General features: G+C 49.7%; 1 protein-coding gene across 4 annotated transcripts in view; it reads right to left on the bottom strand.

Annotated features, from left to right (window-relative positions):
• Nucleotides 1-16700, bottom strand: part of FLNB (filamin B) — a gene marked incomplete at both ends in the record, with an annotated part of 65516 nt that extends 48816 nt beyond the window's left edge. For 3 of the 4 annotated variants that reach the window (XM_079540325.1, XM_079540326.1, XM_079540328.1), the window contains one exon: nt 16352-16700. In XM_079540325.1, coding sequence (XP_079396451.1) covers nt 16352-16700 — 349 coding nt within the window. The remainder of the gene's footprint in view (nt 1-16351) is intronic. The other variant, XM_079540327.1, reaches the window with a different exon arrangement.
• Between the last annotated feature and the right edge of the window lie 291 nt (nt 16701-16991).

Raw genomic sequence — 16991 nt, 5'->3', positions numbered from 1 at the left:
CCCCGCACGTAGTTGGCACCAGGATAGCTGAATTCCAGCCAGGTTCCTGGATTCGTAGCCATAACCTGGTAGCCTCTAATGGCAACACTCTCCAGACTGCATCTCAGCCATGTTTGCAACTTGTGCTGTGACCCACAGAAGTGTTTCTCTACACTCAGCTCACCTAAATATCAGCCAAGGCTCTGTATTGTGCTAAGTCGCAGCACAGATGCTGCCAGAGGTCAACTTTGCCAATGAGCCCCAGAGCATCATCTGCACCTTGAGGAAGTTTAGCTGAACGCATCAGCTCCACCAAGCTTTGTAAAAAGTTCCATAACTGCTTTCTAACAAGAATTTTTCTGAAAGGGGTGGCACTACACTGGAGAACTATGAACAGTCTGATCTGGACACAAGCAGGAGGATGGGAAAGTAGTGTGTTTTTTTTGTTTGGTTGGTTTTTTTTTTTTTTTTTTTTTTTTTTTGCAAGAGGATGGAAACCATTTTCCTCTCTGCCTACCCGTGTGATCAGTTATTAAGAAATTTGAGCCGCTCAGAGGAATCTGACATTCTAGAAATCAGGAGATTAAACCCTATAATTCAGGGGGTTCAAAAGTTTTTTTTGTTTGTTTTAAACTTTAACTGAATTTGAAACCATCCAACATAGTCAAAGACCTTAGGCAGCTATCACATCCATGCCCCTGTACTGCATGCCTGCTGGGCCTCTGAGAAGGAACTCTCAGGAGGTACAACAGGCAACTGTAAAAATAAAGTCAAATTCAGCCCCTTCAGTGAAAGCTTGGGAAAAAAAATAAAGCCTTTAATGCAAAAAGAATCAAACCAACGGAGCTCTGAGGAGCAAAACACACACTGAAATAGTATTGCCCAACTTCTTAATGGGCACCTACTTAGCAATGCACATGCAGAAGAGTAAGGTGCAACAGGAAGGGAGCTTAAGCTGGCAGCCACTAGCCCAGCTACTCCAAAAGCAAGTGGGAACCCAATGTGGCTGGAAGGAGAAGTCAGAAACTTCAGAGTTGGGAACTCCTAGGGCAGGAGCGGAGGAAAAAAGTTACATCACATTCCTTCCTACTCTCACTCTGATACAGGGCTCCTGTGGCCTTAAGAGCCATACACTAAGCTGCAGACAAGTAAAACATGCTGATCTGACATGCGGCTGTTGCCTGTGGCTCTTCCTCAAACTCATGCACACCCTTTTGACTCTTGCAGCGAGTGCTCCCTGGGGACAACTCTGCCATGGGAGCTCCTGCAGAAGGAGAGGGCATCAGAGACACCTGAGCTCAGTAGCATTACCACAGGAGCATCCCAAAGTGGGAAGGACAAGCAGGCACAAGGAGAGCCTGCTTGCCTCAGGGAAGAGCAAGGATACAGTGCAAAGGGTAAGGGCTACCATTCACACCAGCTGCTTAAGACTCAGCTGCCTCTGCCAAGCAAGTCCTGGTTTGCAGCTGCAGAACCACAGGTGCAGATACCCAGCCACCAGACAATGCACAAGAATGCCACGCTAATTATTTTCCTTTTCAGGAAAAAGTCGGTGTGAGTGTCCAGCCTCTGCGCTTCAGTGAGCTTCCACAAGCACTATTTTGTTTGCTGCCAGCCCCATGAGGCAGCACACCAGCCCCAGCCCTCTGCACCACCATGCTCCGTGCCCCAGGCCCCAGCGAGGCTGGCGAGCCCCCTGCCTGATGACACCGGCTCCTGCAAGCCCCCCGCAGCTCCCAGGATTGCCAATGGGAAGCGGGCCTGCTGCAGGCCATGACATCACCACCAAAACCGCCAGACAACCAGCCCCACACGCAAACAAAGCGCATTCCCCTCTGCTGAGCTCATCCGGTGTCAGCCAGGCCACCGCAGCTCCCACTCGCCTTCAACAGGGACATGGACGCACTGCTGTGTGCCCTCAACAGAAGAGCTCTGCTTTCGGGGTAAAGTAACAAGCAAAGTGCAGCTGCAGATGCAGCAGCCCTTCATGCTGCCAAGGGCTTTTTCCACTGAGGATGTTCTGGCACGTGGTGAGGCTGCATATGGCGGGTCCCAGCCACAGGGCAGCTTCACACAGTGACTGGTCACACCAAGCCCACTGGAGACCTGCGCCCGAACAGCCAGCAGAGTGCTATAGTGGGCAAGAAGGCTGGCGGCATCCTGGGGTGCATTACGAGCAGCATGGCCAACAGCATGAGGAAGGTGATCCTCCTCTCTGCACTACCCTTGCAAGGCCACATCAGGAACAGCGTGCAGTTCTGGGCTCCTCAGGTCAAGAAAGACAGGGAACTGCTGGGATAGTCCAGTGGAGGGCCACAGAAATGAGGGGACTGGGCCATCTCCCATATGATGAAAGGCTGAAGGATCTGGGACTCATATGATACCCCCTACAATTCTGAGAAAGGCCCGGGAAAGGCGTGGGAAGCACAGGATCACGTCCCCACACCAGCAGGGAAGCACTAGGAGGCCGGAAGGATGATGAGAGCAAGCCACAAAAGATAATTACTCATTTGGGAATTACATGTAGAGGAAAGTCCCTGAGCCTTGGGAACAAGCATGCTGGAAAGTAGACTTCTGCTAAATGCTGAAAGGAGGGGGGCAAGAAGAAAGGCATTCTCTTGCCTCTGCCACATCCTGCTGAGACAGCCATGAGAAATGCTTGTCTCTGCTTTTGAAACTAAGCAACCCTCTGGCACAGGATGGTGAAGAGGAATGACCCTCATCAGGTCAGCAATGCTGCTGCAGCGCAGAAAGCCTTTGCATTCCCAGCACAGCAGGTCAGCAACACTGCTACCCATTCCGGAGCAATGTGGTTCTATCCTAAGTGAGGCATAAAAACTTCAGTCAAATGCAAAAAATACTTATCTAGGAGTCTGATAACTGGAGGATGTTGCTGCATGCAAACAAAAAAGTGCCTTCTCGCAACACATCCTGTGCCTACACAACTAGAAAACCAAGCCTTGATCAGCAAGAATGCACTGATAAAAGCAGCTGTGGAGTCAGATTTCTGCAAATGTAACACAACAAAAGCACTGAAGGGTGAGAGCACCGTAACCATCTCTGGATTAAGGTAGTCCTAAACCTCAACCGTTCACTGCAGGTTGAAGCACGGCTACAGACTTCACCAGTTCTTGAAAATATCTTCCAGGGACCAACACAGAGGCACATGACAAGTCGTTAGCACTGTCTTATGTCTTAAATTACTGGGGTTAAAAAAGAAAAAAGCTCAACGTAAGGGGGAATGAGCCAGCAGCTCCACCATTAGGCATCAGTGCGCTGGAGACAAAAATGGAATTGACCCCACCTGCATCATTTCGCCTTGCTTCTCCCACTCTACACCTTGGGTACCACACTGCCAGCACTTCTGGCACTATCCCCAAGAGCAGTAAGGCCAAGCAGTCACATATGCTGCAGAGACTTCGAGATGCCAGGGTGACCTCTGCTTTATTGAGGAGTAAATTTACTCACACTCAGTAGGTCAAGATGGCTGTAAGAAACAGAGTGTAAAGCTCTCTAGAGATAAATGAGCCCGTTCAGATAGAGCCATCTAATGCCTTCTGTGCAGCAGACGTCAGGCATGAAGGCTGCCTGGATGGAGTTCCTGAAGCCAAAACCAACACGTCGGAAACTATCAAAAACGATTACTGTCTGGGGAACTCCTTGGCCACAATACACATTGAGATTCAATTTTTCCATCTGAAACCAGAATCACTGTAAGGACACAGTGCTTGAAGGAAATCCTCATTCATGGTTGGTCCATGCAGAGCTGCAATCTCTGCACCATGCTGCAGCACTAAACAGCTTGAGATTGGAGCACGCTTTAATGTCCTGAGTGGGTAACACGTCAGAAGATATTCCACCAGTTATTTCAGCTTTTGGAAGGATTTGTGGTTTGTCCAAGTCTTTTTCACTGATATTGAGCACCTAACAGCATAGCCCTGAGATTTTTTTTTTTTTTTTTGGAAAGTATTTAAGCCCAAAAACCCTGTAACTGATACTCTATAGCTGTCTGCAGCTTTGTGATAAGCTTACTGCAGAACTTATCAGGAAGTCAGCTGTCTATGCCTTAACATTTCCTCAAAAAGTGATAGGAAAGATTAATTCATCTCTAACACAATCACATCCTCACTATAGAGAGTGCTCATCGTCCCACACAGGAGAATATCGCATTTATGACATTCTGGTGACAAGCTGCTCACTCAAGGCGCAGGCCCATATAATTCACCCAGCGGTGGCAGCTTATTGGACAACACCCCTGTGAGAGGAGCACTCAGAAGCAGGAGGGCTGTAGCAGCTCTAGACAGAGACACAGTCACACGGGTGGTCTCTAAGCACCTTAAGAAGGGCCAGATGGGATTAATGGCACAGCTTCAGCACACATTAACCACAGCTGCATGACACGTGCCTGTGCAGAGCGCATACCCTCTCACCCACGCTTCCCAGCACTCCGTCACTGTCTGTGCTCACTGCACAGCCAAGTTTTAGGACACACAGATGCACAAGCATCACCCTGAGCAGCCAGTCATCACAGCGCTGCTTCCCACCCTGTACCCAGGACCATCCTGCTGCCCCCTCTGCAGGCAGCAGGATCTCTGCTTTGACACAGCCAGCATCACCCAGCCTTATTGGGAGCTCCTCAGGCACGATGGGCTCTGACTGCTAACAGCACATCCTAGCCAGCATGCAGGGATACCACCTTTCCTCTCAGGAAGCTGGACTTGCAGCCTTTTGACGAAATACTTCACACAAACCCTTCTAAACTTCACAAGCTCTCTGCATGGCCTCCAGGGACAGCACTCTGCCACATACCGAACAGGGTGCAGCCAGTTACCCAGCCACGGGATCTAGTTCTTCCACTTGCAGCCTCACATCGTTCACATTTGCAAGCCAACTGCATCTTGGATTCCTAACACAATATAGAAAAATGAAGCACTGGCTTTAGGGGCAATGTCACTAGAGCCAAAACAGTCACAGCCACACTGTTCTGCCTCCTTCTGTACCACCTCCTCATTTCACACCTATCAGGAGCACTAAAGACAAGCTTAATCAGGAGTAAGATTTATGCCCAGAGACAGTCACTGCATGTCCCACAGCACATCTCCACCCCAGAGTCTACGTATCATTTGCATTTCTGCACATGCACACCATAGCTTTGCTATTTAAGCAGTCGTCAGTTCCCAGGAACCAATTCTGTGTTATCCAAGAACAGATTAATGGCACACTAATTCAAACAGGCAAGTCCAGTCTAGCCTGCATGAGACCAGTCTGTGCTTTTGACGTTCAGATGTAGGTACCCATGACCATACCCCTACCAGGTTTAGTGCCATGTTAGGCCACCTTGCTTCTTACCAGTTCCTCAGTTTCACCATAAAAACATTTAGCAGCATGCCTCACTGTTACCTCCCTTTAGATGGAGCAAAAATCCCATGGGTATTTCTCCTGTAGATGGTGACTGGGCTGCACCTCTTCATTTTGATGCTTGAGCTTGAATACATCTACTGCCCAGGTTTTTGCTTCAGGAGTCCTCTTTCTTTACAGATAGAACATGAAATATTCTGTAGCCTATGTTTAAGTAATGAAGTTGGTTAATTAAAATATTTAAGCTTCCTCTGCCTTAGGCAGCGTTTTCAACCAATAGCTGCAGCAGTTTATGTCAAGCAGTTCACTTTTCCCTCCTAATAAAAAAAAAAAAAAACAAAAAACCTGTTAGTTGTACATAGCCTAGCTTCAGTTACTTAGCTCTATCAGAAACGGTATTACTTCATTTTTAAATATTGAGTTCAGCACTATGCTATGCTGTGATACCATAGCAACGTATAAGGCAGATGTATTGAGGCAGATTTTTCTGTTGCTGGTTCCAGGGGGTTCCCTGGCTCAGCCACAGGTGCTGGGCAGAGCTTTACTCGGAAACCCACACACCTCAGCTGCTCCCTGGGATAGAGCCAGCAGCATCTCACTCATGTTTGCTGCCCCTGGTGCTGTAGCCTCAGCTGCCAAACTGGTGTTTTACCTGTTCAGCAGCACCAAAGAATAAGGCAAGCCTCAGTGCCACAGCTTATCACTGCTTTACACAAGCACCTTGCAGGGAAGGTCTGTCCCGCAGAAGCTTACCCCATGGTGTGCCCTGATCCTGGGTCACGCGTTCTTGCAGACTCGGCAGCCAGGAGCTCAAGGTGGCACATCTCTGGTTCCAGAGCAAGAAAATAACTGTGGGATGGCACAAGGACCAAGTCTGGGGCTCTGGTGCCTGTCTGCATTGCAGAGCGAGCCACCCGTGGGACCTCACAGGATGCTCCAAACCACCTCCTCACACAAAGCTCTTTCTAGGCTAATCCTCATTTCTGGAGGACTGTCATTTTTAAGTTCCCATCAACTCCCGCAGTGCAGTGGGGAAGAAACCCCAGAAACCCCTCAACTGGGAGTGGCAATGTCACAGCTGCATCCAGGGGATGCTTAGCCATGGCAGCCAAACACCCTTCACCCTAACAGAGCAGGGCACCACCATCCTGCCTCCTGGCATTGTATCCCACAGGTATTGAGGAATAGGGAACTATTATTTTATAAAATACAAGTGACGTGCATTTTGTTAACATGCCACACAGTGGGAAAAGTCTAGGAATACAGCCTTTGTTTATATGTACACACACATCTCTTTGCGACAGACTCCTTGCATGCCAAAGCTCACAGAAAGTGAGGATGCTGGTGGCGACAGGGTTAATTCTTTGGGACAAGGTGTCTGCAATAGCCTTCCTCAGGAGTCCCACATGCTCCTGTCTCTGTAAATGTCTGCAAGTCGTTAGCTTGTTCACTAATGCTCACTGAGCAGCCACTAATCATCTGGCTGTGACAGCACCAAGGTCAGGGCTGTGCCATCCAGCCTTTAAAGCGGCCGTGAGCTGAGTGAAAAACGTAAAAGGTGCCTTTTTTTTTTTTTTTTTTTAAACCCCTACGTACCAGAGGAGAATCTAGGCCACTGGAAGAAAGTCTCAGACCTTTCCTGCTTCTTTTTGGGTGGAAAAAACTCTTACCGGCAAGCCGTTAGCTGTGCTGCTTCTGTACAGCTTTGGGAAGCACTAGGGCACACAGCAGCCAAGACCACAGCAATCCTCAATAGCCTGGTTTTGTAGTCCACCACAGAGATCTCACTCAGCTTTCAGCAGCTGGACTGAACTGGAATCCTCACCCTTACTTACTGCTAGGTAAGGTCAGGAACACAACCCGTGCCAGCTGGGTTAGCAGCTGTACTGATGAGCAGTAGGACTTCTCTTCCACCACTCCTAACTGACGCAGCCATTCAGTTGTCCAGCATGCACACTGTGCTCAGCTAAGAGTGTCTAATTACTCATTTCTAACAGCACTAGACACCACAGGACTACACAATGACCACAAAGCTCACACCCACACAAGGGGCTAGGAGTTCCCATACCCAGCACAACGTTAGCTCTCACCAATTTCCTTTTCACATACAGGCTTTGTTTTCTGTCTGTAGGAAGGGAAAAGTTCTCTGCATTCTTGAGAGATGACACAGGCACACTTTCTCAGATGTACAGTTATCCTTGGATGCTCATGTTGGTCTTTTGGGATAGTGAATCAATATGAGCACAGCACAGATCAGTCACAGGCTCTCCAGTTATCCTTACCCAGGCTTTGACCGAGAGCAAGATGCAGCATAGATAGTTCCATTACCTAGCCTGATTCTCATAAGGAACAGAATGTCACTTCTCCATCCACTCATCAAGGCTATAAGTACTACAGCAAGATTCATCATGGCCCATTTTAGCCATTCAGAAGAGACCTCCAAACTAATCCAGGCAGTTTGAACTACTACTGCATAGCAGAATCCCCGCAAGGCAGGTTTTAGAAGTTCTCAGATTACAGAAGCCAACAAGTCCATGGCCAGCAAGCTTCATATAATTCTGGTGGTAGCCTGCACACCCACACTGAGATCAACCGCTCATGAGTTGGGAGCATTGACTGCACTACTACAGAAAGCCCCTGAGTTCCAGACCAGCAGCTTTCACGCATTTTTTTCTGGCATTCAGAAGCCACAGCATGCAGCACTGAGCTCAGGCTATGGCACTGGATGTTCACACTCCTGTAAGAGTCACCACATTTTCCCTAGCAGTCAACAGCCTAGTTTTTCTTTATAGCTGCATTTTCACCACAAGCCTAAAAGAAGTAATCTTCAGATACAACCAAACTTGCTTTTATTTGACTTTTAATTAGATCATTGATTTTGTTCAAGCAGTTACATAAGCTATCAGACATTTTGCATGCAGCCACAGTTATTCAACAGCCAGATTAGAGGCGAAACAATGCAATTAGTATCCCGGTCTTCCCACAGTCGGTATGTTAGGTCTGCTCAGACACCAACACTTCCCCCCACAGGGAAATTTGAAAACAAATTATGTCTGTGAGAGTGACAGAGAACCACTGTGACTAACAGGTACTGCAACAAGCAGCACCTTTGCAGAAGTACCCAGGTGTTGAAACAGGCCCACTCAAGTCACAGTTTACCTGTGTTGAACATCCAATAGCAGTCCAGAAGCTTGCTTTTCAGTATTTCTGGAACAACTCAGATCAATGCAAAGATCATTCAATTCAGTGTTTTAGAGCAGACTCAGCCTCAAGTGCCACAGATTATGTGGGAAATCTATAAACTCAGTTACAGAGCCTTACAAAGAAGGAAACCCTGCGAAGATCTGCAGACTGAGTGTTACTTCACAGCTTCTTGCACCGTCAAGATGACCGTTTGGCACCAACGCCATTCAACAAGCCAATGTTCCCCATTTCACAGAAAGGGTCATAAGTCCGGTTAACACAAGATTTTTACCTTCTATCTGCAAGGCACGTTTGTCATCAGGCCCCTTCCCAGCCAGGGTGATGCACCACAGCCATATGTAGGACAGGACAGGGCAGCTGCAGCTTGGACACTTTGCTCACGCTGCCTGAGCCCAGGGACCTGCTGCACACATGCCTTGTGACAAAGGGAAGGCTGCACCAAAGATGTTCCAAGGTGCACAGCAGGGTTTTGGCTCTCAGACGCACAAGGACTGGTCTCAGAAGTCCACCAAATGGACTGCTGCATATGCTGCAGTGACTGCTAGAAGATTTTTGTTTGAAAAGGCAACGTAAAGCAATTAATTACACCAAATAAAAGAAGGATAGCAGGGCGTGTTAGCATCTAGCCACAGGGAACAGTATTTCCTCTTCTGTGTTTGAATAACCTTCAGATTCACATATCATGGATGTTTGTTCAGCGTGCAAGTCTGCTCCCACAGCTTCTTGCACTGTGCCCAGGAGGAGACATTTCAAAGCTTATTTACACGGCACTTCATGGGCTGCCACCTACAGCGTGCTTCAAGCCCACCAACCACACCAGTGCCTTTTCATACAGCCTCAGGAACACATACACACTGCTTTTGTCACCTTGCAAGGGCAGCTGTAGACTAATCAAGAACAGCAAGCAGCCACGAGCAGCTGTGTTGGCCAACAGGGCCGCAGGCAAGAACAGGTCACAGCTGCCCCAGGCGCAGGCCATGCAGCCGCCCTGCAGGCCTCAGTGCAGGAGGCGGGTGGAAACGGCCCGGCCATGAGCCAGCAGGAAGGGCGGCCTCACAGCTTTAGGTTACTGCTCTGCAGCCACAGAAACGCTTCCACCACACCCAGGATTGCTGCAGAAGGCGGCGTGTGCCTGCACTGACCCAGCTTGCCTGAGCTGAAGGCCTGAGTGGAAGAGATCTGGTTCCAGAAGCGCTTCAGTAAAACCAGTGCTAAGCATCAGAGCTGCTGTGTTTCCTACTGTCTCATGTCAGGCACTGTGGGCTGCTCTCCTCCCAGCAGAGCATAAGGCTGGGGTCGAGAAGATCAGATCTGGGGGCCATCCATGTCCACTTTGCCCTCAGAGGTGCCAGCCCTTGGGAGCCATGCTGCACAACCATGGAGCACAACCCAGCTCACCAGTGCTCCAACAAAGAAATAAGTCATAGTTTGCCCAGTGCCATGCAGCAAGGCAGAAGGAGCAGGTGACTCATGATGTCACCACAGCTTGCAGCCATTTTCATGCTGTTATTCAGTTGTATTGCCAGGGGAGCTTGCACAGCCTCTCACTGCTGTTAGGAGAAACCGTTCGTCCCTCTGCAGGAGTGCTCCCTGCCTGGGCATTCAAAGCCACATCACAACCAACCTGCAGGCCGACTGCCACAGTCTGCTGAACTTCAGAGTTATTTTCTGTAGGCCAGTGATATATCGGAACAACTTACGCTTTAAAGTAAGAGTTTGACTTCAGCATGGACTAGCTCACCTAGTGGGGTGGCACTATCTGCTTCCTTAAGCTGTAGGGAACGCTACTCAACAAATTTAGAGGAAGCACACCATCAACAAGAACTGTACAGTTACGAAAGACCATTCTCCTCAGAGGGTTTGGTTTGCTAAAGAGCTATGGCTGCTTTGTTCCAATGGCAGCACTAGCAGGAAGCCCAAGCTACTCTACTCCACCACACCAGCAGGGACTGGATTCTGCTGCTCCAGCCCCTGCCCACCCCAGGCAGCTCCAGGGCAGGAGAACATCTGCTGCTGCATCAGTTAGCACAAGGCTTCCCCAGGAACTTAGGCAAGACCACATCTGGCTGCTGTTTGAAGTGGCCTCACTTGTTTTTTTCCTAACAAAGAAATAGCCATTGCAAGGGCCATGAGTACTACCACTGAAACACACATGCAATGTCTTGCTTCTACTTTGCTAGCATCATACTACAGATGTTAAACTTCCAACTTACAGCACAACAGTGTTTTGCATTAGGAACTGTAAGCCATTAAGCCCTCTACAGCAGATTCATTCCTTACTATGATGTACCAGATGTTATGTGGACACTCAAGGTTCGTCGTAGAGAGTGACAAAGCTGAAGAAAGCTCAGAGACAGTGTTATAGTCCAGAGAACCATCTGGTCATGATAAAACAAACCCACTGTAAGGAACTACAGGATCTTGGATTTAGCTCCTAACAATGCAGAAGGAAGTGTCTTCCCTATTAAGTTACAGGATACTCAGGAGGAATGTGAACAGGCAGGAGTGTGAACTACAAATTTTTCTTTTTTTTTTTTTTTTTTTTTTCCTCTCTCTCTCCCCCTCTCCCTTGTGGGTAGAGAATAATAAAATCTGTACCAAGCAAAAGCAAGACGTGGGGAAGAAATTCCTCTGGAGCTTCACTGCATTAATCCCCATGAACAAGCAGAACTTGCTCAGCCCACTGAAGCTATAACCTCAGTTGACTCAACTCTGAACCCACCATCAACGTCCTGGGAGGAGCGAGAGCAGCTCACCCCAACGCACCCCACCCAGGCAACTGTTACAGGGTTGGGTCCTTACCACTGCTACCACAACTGCAGCAGGCAAGAAAAAAAAAAATAGCATCTACTGCAGGCTTCACATGTACTTTTCTCATGAAAACTGCTACTCATTTCCCAAAACACCATAAGAGAGGACATGTATTTGTTCCTCTCTACTGTTAGCAAGAATTCGAATGAGAATTCGAATGCGAATAGTACAATACTGTGAAGCTTGTTACAAGGACTACTCAGATCTCCTTACAGGGATGAGCAATGCCTTCCCTTAGCATTTTTTACAGATTGTTTAGGATTCTTTCCCCGGCAGTTAACACCCAGCTACACAATGTTTCCTTCCTCTAGCACAGGTGCTTTTGGAAAGTCTTACGCTTTTCTTGCCAAGTCCAAGCAGACAGCAGCGACAAATCCTCACCCACCTCTACCTGCCATGTGCCTCCATCACTGCCTTTGTGAGAGAATAGCCCATCTCACAGGCAGTTGCCCTGGAACAGAGCCACAGCACTACTGCAGGCACACACACATGCAAGAAAATTTCTCAGGAGCCTAAAGGTTTCTCAACAGAAAGCTTGGCTGCCTCTTCAAGAGCCAAAGACAGGTTTGATGCTTCACAAGCAACAACTGGTGGGCCAGGCTCTTCACACACACTGGCACCAAGCTCAAAAAGAGCCAAACCCATGTCTCTGAGTTCTGCATTCTCCCTTCATTACTGCAAGGAGTTACAGGCCAGATACCATGCTTGTGAGCTGTATATCACAGCAGGCAGTGAAGGATGACAAGTCCACACACAGGTACACCTGATGCTGGTGGCAGAGAACATTACAGTGAAGTAGAGATCCATTTACACCAGCATCACCTGCAACATACCATTTCTCTCTGATGTCCTTGTCAGCATCTGTTTCTAACCTAAACCCTACAGGCTCTTGTTCAGGTCCCACAGAGTCTATTTCCAAGGGGCAAAGAGAAAACAAAATTCCTCCAAAGCTTGAGGGATTCATTGTTTTACTCTGCACTATAAGGAGCAGGCAGAACAATACTGGGAATTCAGAAGCATGACCACACACAAGGTTAACCACATTCTTAGATTACACTGTAGGCTAGGAAAATAGTTATCCTGCCCCACTTAGATTTAAACATCTCCATGTAAGCCAATACAGAGCATAGCATTAGAATACAGAACAGTCAAGACTTCAGTCCTTCTTGAGTGGAGGGTATAGTTTTCCAGTGCCTTAAACAAAAAAGATGTTTAGCACATTACCCTTACCGGTCCCAAATTACTTTACAGAAGAGCCTGATCACTTTGTAAGCTTACTTTCAGATGTAGAAGAATACTAGAACAGTCCACCTAAGGTAGCTTACACTAACTTGGAGTAAACAATTCACGTAAAGCCACTTATTCCTGCATGGGACCGGGCACTGGACTCAATGACTCTTATGGAACCCTTCTGACTGAGGATGTACTATGATTTTATACACTTTAGACCAACAGTTCAAATTGTTGGAACACAGAGTCCTGAGGAGCCCAACCAGGTGGTTATTAGAAAGCAGGGCCTTTCCAGCAGCAAGGTCCACCATCAGTCTATCAAAAATAATTTTAGAGTGGAAGGATTAAGTGTCACATTTCCAAGAAGCAGAAACCTGCTTCCAAGAAACATTGGATGTTTTCCAGAAAACAGCCTCCAGGGAAGTCACAGGTAAGTGGCAGACAAAATGCAAGTGTGTTTTGACTACCTTCTTATGATGTGTTAATAGCAACCAGAGAGAGACAGAGAGAGACCCAAAGTGTATACAGGCTGAAAATACATTTTCCTTTTTTCAGCTGTCAAGCACCTAGCTCCGAGTATTACAGGATAATACATTCAACCAGTTTTAGAAGAAATCTAGGAATTCACAACTGGTTTTGTCATCCTGTAGTTCACCAACAACCAAAGACAAACATTAAAGCCAAATGCTCAATTGCAGCCAACACTAGATCCCAGTGACACGGGAGCAGGCAGCAGCACTGTCACACAACCCCCGCAACCTCTCCCCCCCTATTTTCTCGTGTTACTGCCCAGCATCCTGCAGCTGGAAGGCAAGTCAGATCAGCTCGCTTAACTGATGAAAGCGCAACCCAGCAAAGAGAAACCACATGTTTTTCGGTTTGATCAATCAGAGTGCTGCAGTCTAGGATTACCACCTCCACGTTGTACCAAAAACAAGCAGCTGCTCAGCACCCACCCTGCTGCTGCAGGAGACACCACGCTGCAGGCGAGCACTGGGTGCGAGCAGAGCAGGTGACAGAAACTGCCTGCCAGGCTCCAGACCTTGAAAACCTCTGCTCCTAAGCTAAAATCAGTTGACTCCTACCACCTGATAACAGGGTTTCTGGGAGCAAGCTTGGGGCCAAACTAAACCTTAACCTCCTCCCAGCAATTTTCTGTGTGTGGCTTCTACCAAGGCACAGTGTGGTTCCCATACAAAGTAATCTCCAGAGCCGATCAGCTCCTTAGGCCAAGAGCAAAGCCCTTGTGCGCTGCATTCCTGGCGTCCTACTCCACAATGCGCCTGCACACCACTCAGCACCCAGGAATCTGCAATTATCCTCAGCCTGGCAGAGAAAAAAAGCCAGACTTAGCGCTTGTTAACACTTCAGTGCTACCCTGCACAAAGCCGAAGACTCCTCATGTTCAGATCACCTGCCCTAACAAGTTTAAGGCCTTCCATCCCACTGTCACTGGATAGCACAGCACAGAGCATTGCTTTACAGCTTTTTTTTTTCTTTTATTTTAAACTGCAGATCACACAGACAAGTCACAGATCTGCACTGTAGCGAGGGCACCTTGTGCCTTAAGGAGAAGCATCTTGGAACTGCCTGTGGAATTGGCTAAACAAGGGGTAGGAGAGGCTGAACCTAACTCCTGCTCCAAACTGAATTAAAAGCTGTGGTCAAACATAAGTTTGATTGGTTCCTCCAAATATAATCAGATCAATAAGACAAAGTTGGAATATCAAACTTCTTCAGTAGCAAGGTTTCAGAGGTGTGGGTTGTAGTACAGCAGCAGTAGCTAAGTCATACCGCATGGCTTCCAAAGCATTCCTGGAAGTTAAATAATAACTGGAACATGCACTGCATCCATTTAGCAGAGATTTGATGGCATTATTAATGCTAGAAATCCAGCAGCTGCAGCCGTCTGGATTCCCCAGCTGATTTGGCTCAGAGCTGGCCCTAAACACCCCAAGCCCCAAAGGCCAACCTGGTCATAAAAGTCCTCCACCTAAAAGCCCTTATTTGTACATAGCTCCAGACCCCGGCATGGCCTCATGTTTGCTCAGCAGCACAAAAGAGACTGAAAACCAAAGATGAAGTCCCAAGTTCCGTAGAATGCACAGCCACAGGGAGATGAGCACTACAGGCAAGCAGCACTTTGCAGCTTGCAGAAGAGGCAGCGTGGGCTTCAGCTCATCGAGAAGAATGCCACAGGGTTTGTTTGGAATGTCATTTCTGGAAAGCCAGGATGTTTTTTCAGGAGCAGCACAGTTTATCCAGGGCCATATGTACAGTCAGAGCCTGCCCCACCACCTGGCTCCTGCTCCACCCACACAGAATGGATGGGCTGCAAACCCCTTCATGCAGAGTCACAGTCACCTCATTCTCCAAAGCTCCAGCTACGAGCTGTTTTTTAAGAAGCAATATAGGATAAATAATCTACAAAACAGCTAAATGCCTTCAGTGGTTACAGACACCTCACAGCTAAACCTTATCTTGTGGCAGTGCAGTGCTGCTACAGTAGTGCCTTGCGGAAGGAAGCCATGCAGAGCCAGACCCAACGGAGCAACCTTGATCTCTGGAGTCTGTCAGGAAGCCTTGCAGAGGAATAGGAAAGCAGCTGGAGCAGCTACACTTTCCTAGGGCAAACAATGCAGCAGGAGGGAAGAGCTCAGCCAAGGAGCTGGGCAGCTGCAGGTCAAGGGCACACGTGTAGCAAGTCACTAGCACCAGCCCTGCTCCCAGTGCATCAACTGCTGTCCCTCTGAGGGCTGCTGCAGGGCACCCAAATGGCCCCAGTGTGAGGAGCTGCCAAGCGTCCACCTCCTGCACCAGGCATGGGCTTCCAGAAGGGTTCCCATCCCAGACAAGTCCACGTTTTCTTACCAATGTTACTAAAGCCTCTGAAGCGAAACAGCTTTCACTTTGGCCAAGAGTTTCAGGGACACGAGTAGAGCTGAACTCACCCAAACTCAGCTGTGTAACTCATTGAGGCCAGACTCATCAGCAGCCAGCAGTTAGAGTTATCTGGCAGAGAGAACTACAAGGCACTCACATTCCTTCCCACAGGCCTCTCAGGCATTCAGATTATGGCTGTACAGAGCATGCTGTGGCCACACCTGAGCCACCCCGATCAGCCACCGCACATTCCTGAGGGACACTGCATTCAGGCAGCCTCCATGCCCCCAGAAGAGCCTGCAGTTCTGCAGGGATTCACGCTTTGGCATGGCACAGACAGAGGGACCCAGCGCCACAAGCACCAACCACCCACCCCGGGAGCCAGCAGAGCTCCGGTAATGTCTGTTACCCACAACCTACGTAGCACGGGGATTAAGCACAGCCTCGCCGGAAAGCGGCACATAGACAATCTGCACCAGTCTGAGCACTGGCATCATCTGCTGGGCTCCAGCGAGCAACAGAAGCCACTCCGTTCCTCCAACTTCAACAGCAGCACAGTGCTGCGCTGGAACCTGACTGCAGATGGGCTGGGGGGCGTGGTGTCCCTGCGAGGCACCTGGGGGTCATTAGGGAAAGCCGCACAGAAGGAACGCGCCGCGGCTCCTCGGGAGTGCAAGCTACAGAAAGCACGGACTCGTCTCATAAGTAACAGTACAGTTTGGAATACAGCGGGAGGGCGATGCTGCGGCCCTGGCAGCGGGACAGCACCGCACGGCTCTGCAGCAGCTCCGCACAGCGCCCGTGTGCACGGCCCGAGGGGCAAAGGTCCGGCGCAAGAACAAATTAAAGAAAAAGCAACGAGCGGAGCGAGCTGGGAGGCACTCACCGATGGAGACCAGCTTGATGCTCTCCCGCTCCAGGAACTCGAGGGCGACGGAGACGTTCTCCAGCTGCATCTGGCGGAAGGTGGGCCGCTGGTGGTACTTGCGGTACATGCGCTTCTGGCTGAGCACCTCGAGCAGCGCGATCAGCCGCAGCCCGTCGCTGAGGTCGTGCTGCAGGTTGCCGATGCGCTTGTTGACGCAGCGCAGGTGCTCGTTGCACCAACGGGTGAAGGTGTTCTGCTGGATTCGCTTCCAGGGCGCATCCTCCGCCAGGTCCTTCTCGGTGGCCGGCATCTCACCGTCGGGATCGGCCGCTCTGCGCCCGCTCTGGCCCCGCGCCTGCGTGCTCATGGCGCTGCCCCGCTCCGCCCCCGCCGCCGCCGCTCCGCCCCGGTCCCGCCCGGCTGCGCGCCGCCCGCCTCCTGCGGGCAGAGAGAGGGAGAGCGGGGAGAGCGCGGCGCTCAGCGGCCGCCTCGCGCCTTTCGGTGCCGCCGCCCCGCTGCTCTGCCCTGGCCCAGATGTGTCGCGCTGTGCTGCGTTGCGCTGCTCCGCTCTCTGCCGCCGCCCGCCCGGCACTGCGCGGGCTCCGCGCCGCCGCCCGGCCTTTATCCGGCGGGAGCGGCACGCCCTCGGCTGCATCAC

The sequence above is a fragment of the Tetrao urogallus genome (assembly GCF_951394365.1).
Source record: "Tetrao urogallus genome assembly, chromosome: 10".
In the NCBI taxonomy this organism is placed as follows: domain Eukaryota; kingdom Metazoa; phylum Chordata; class Aves; order Galliformes; family Phasianidae; genus Tetrao; species Tetrao urogallus.
Note: the sequence above shows the minus strand (reverse complement) of the source record. Positions and strands in the feature narration are given on the sequence as shown.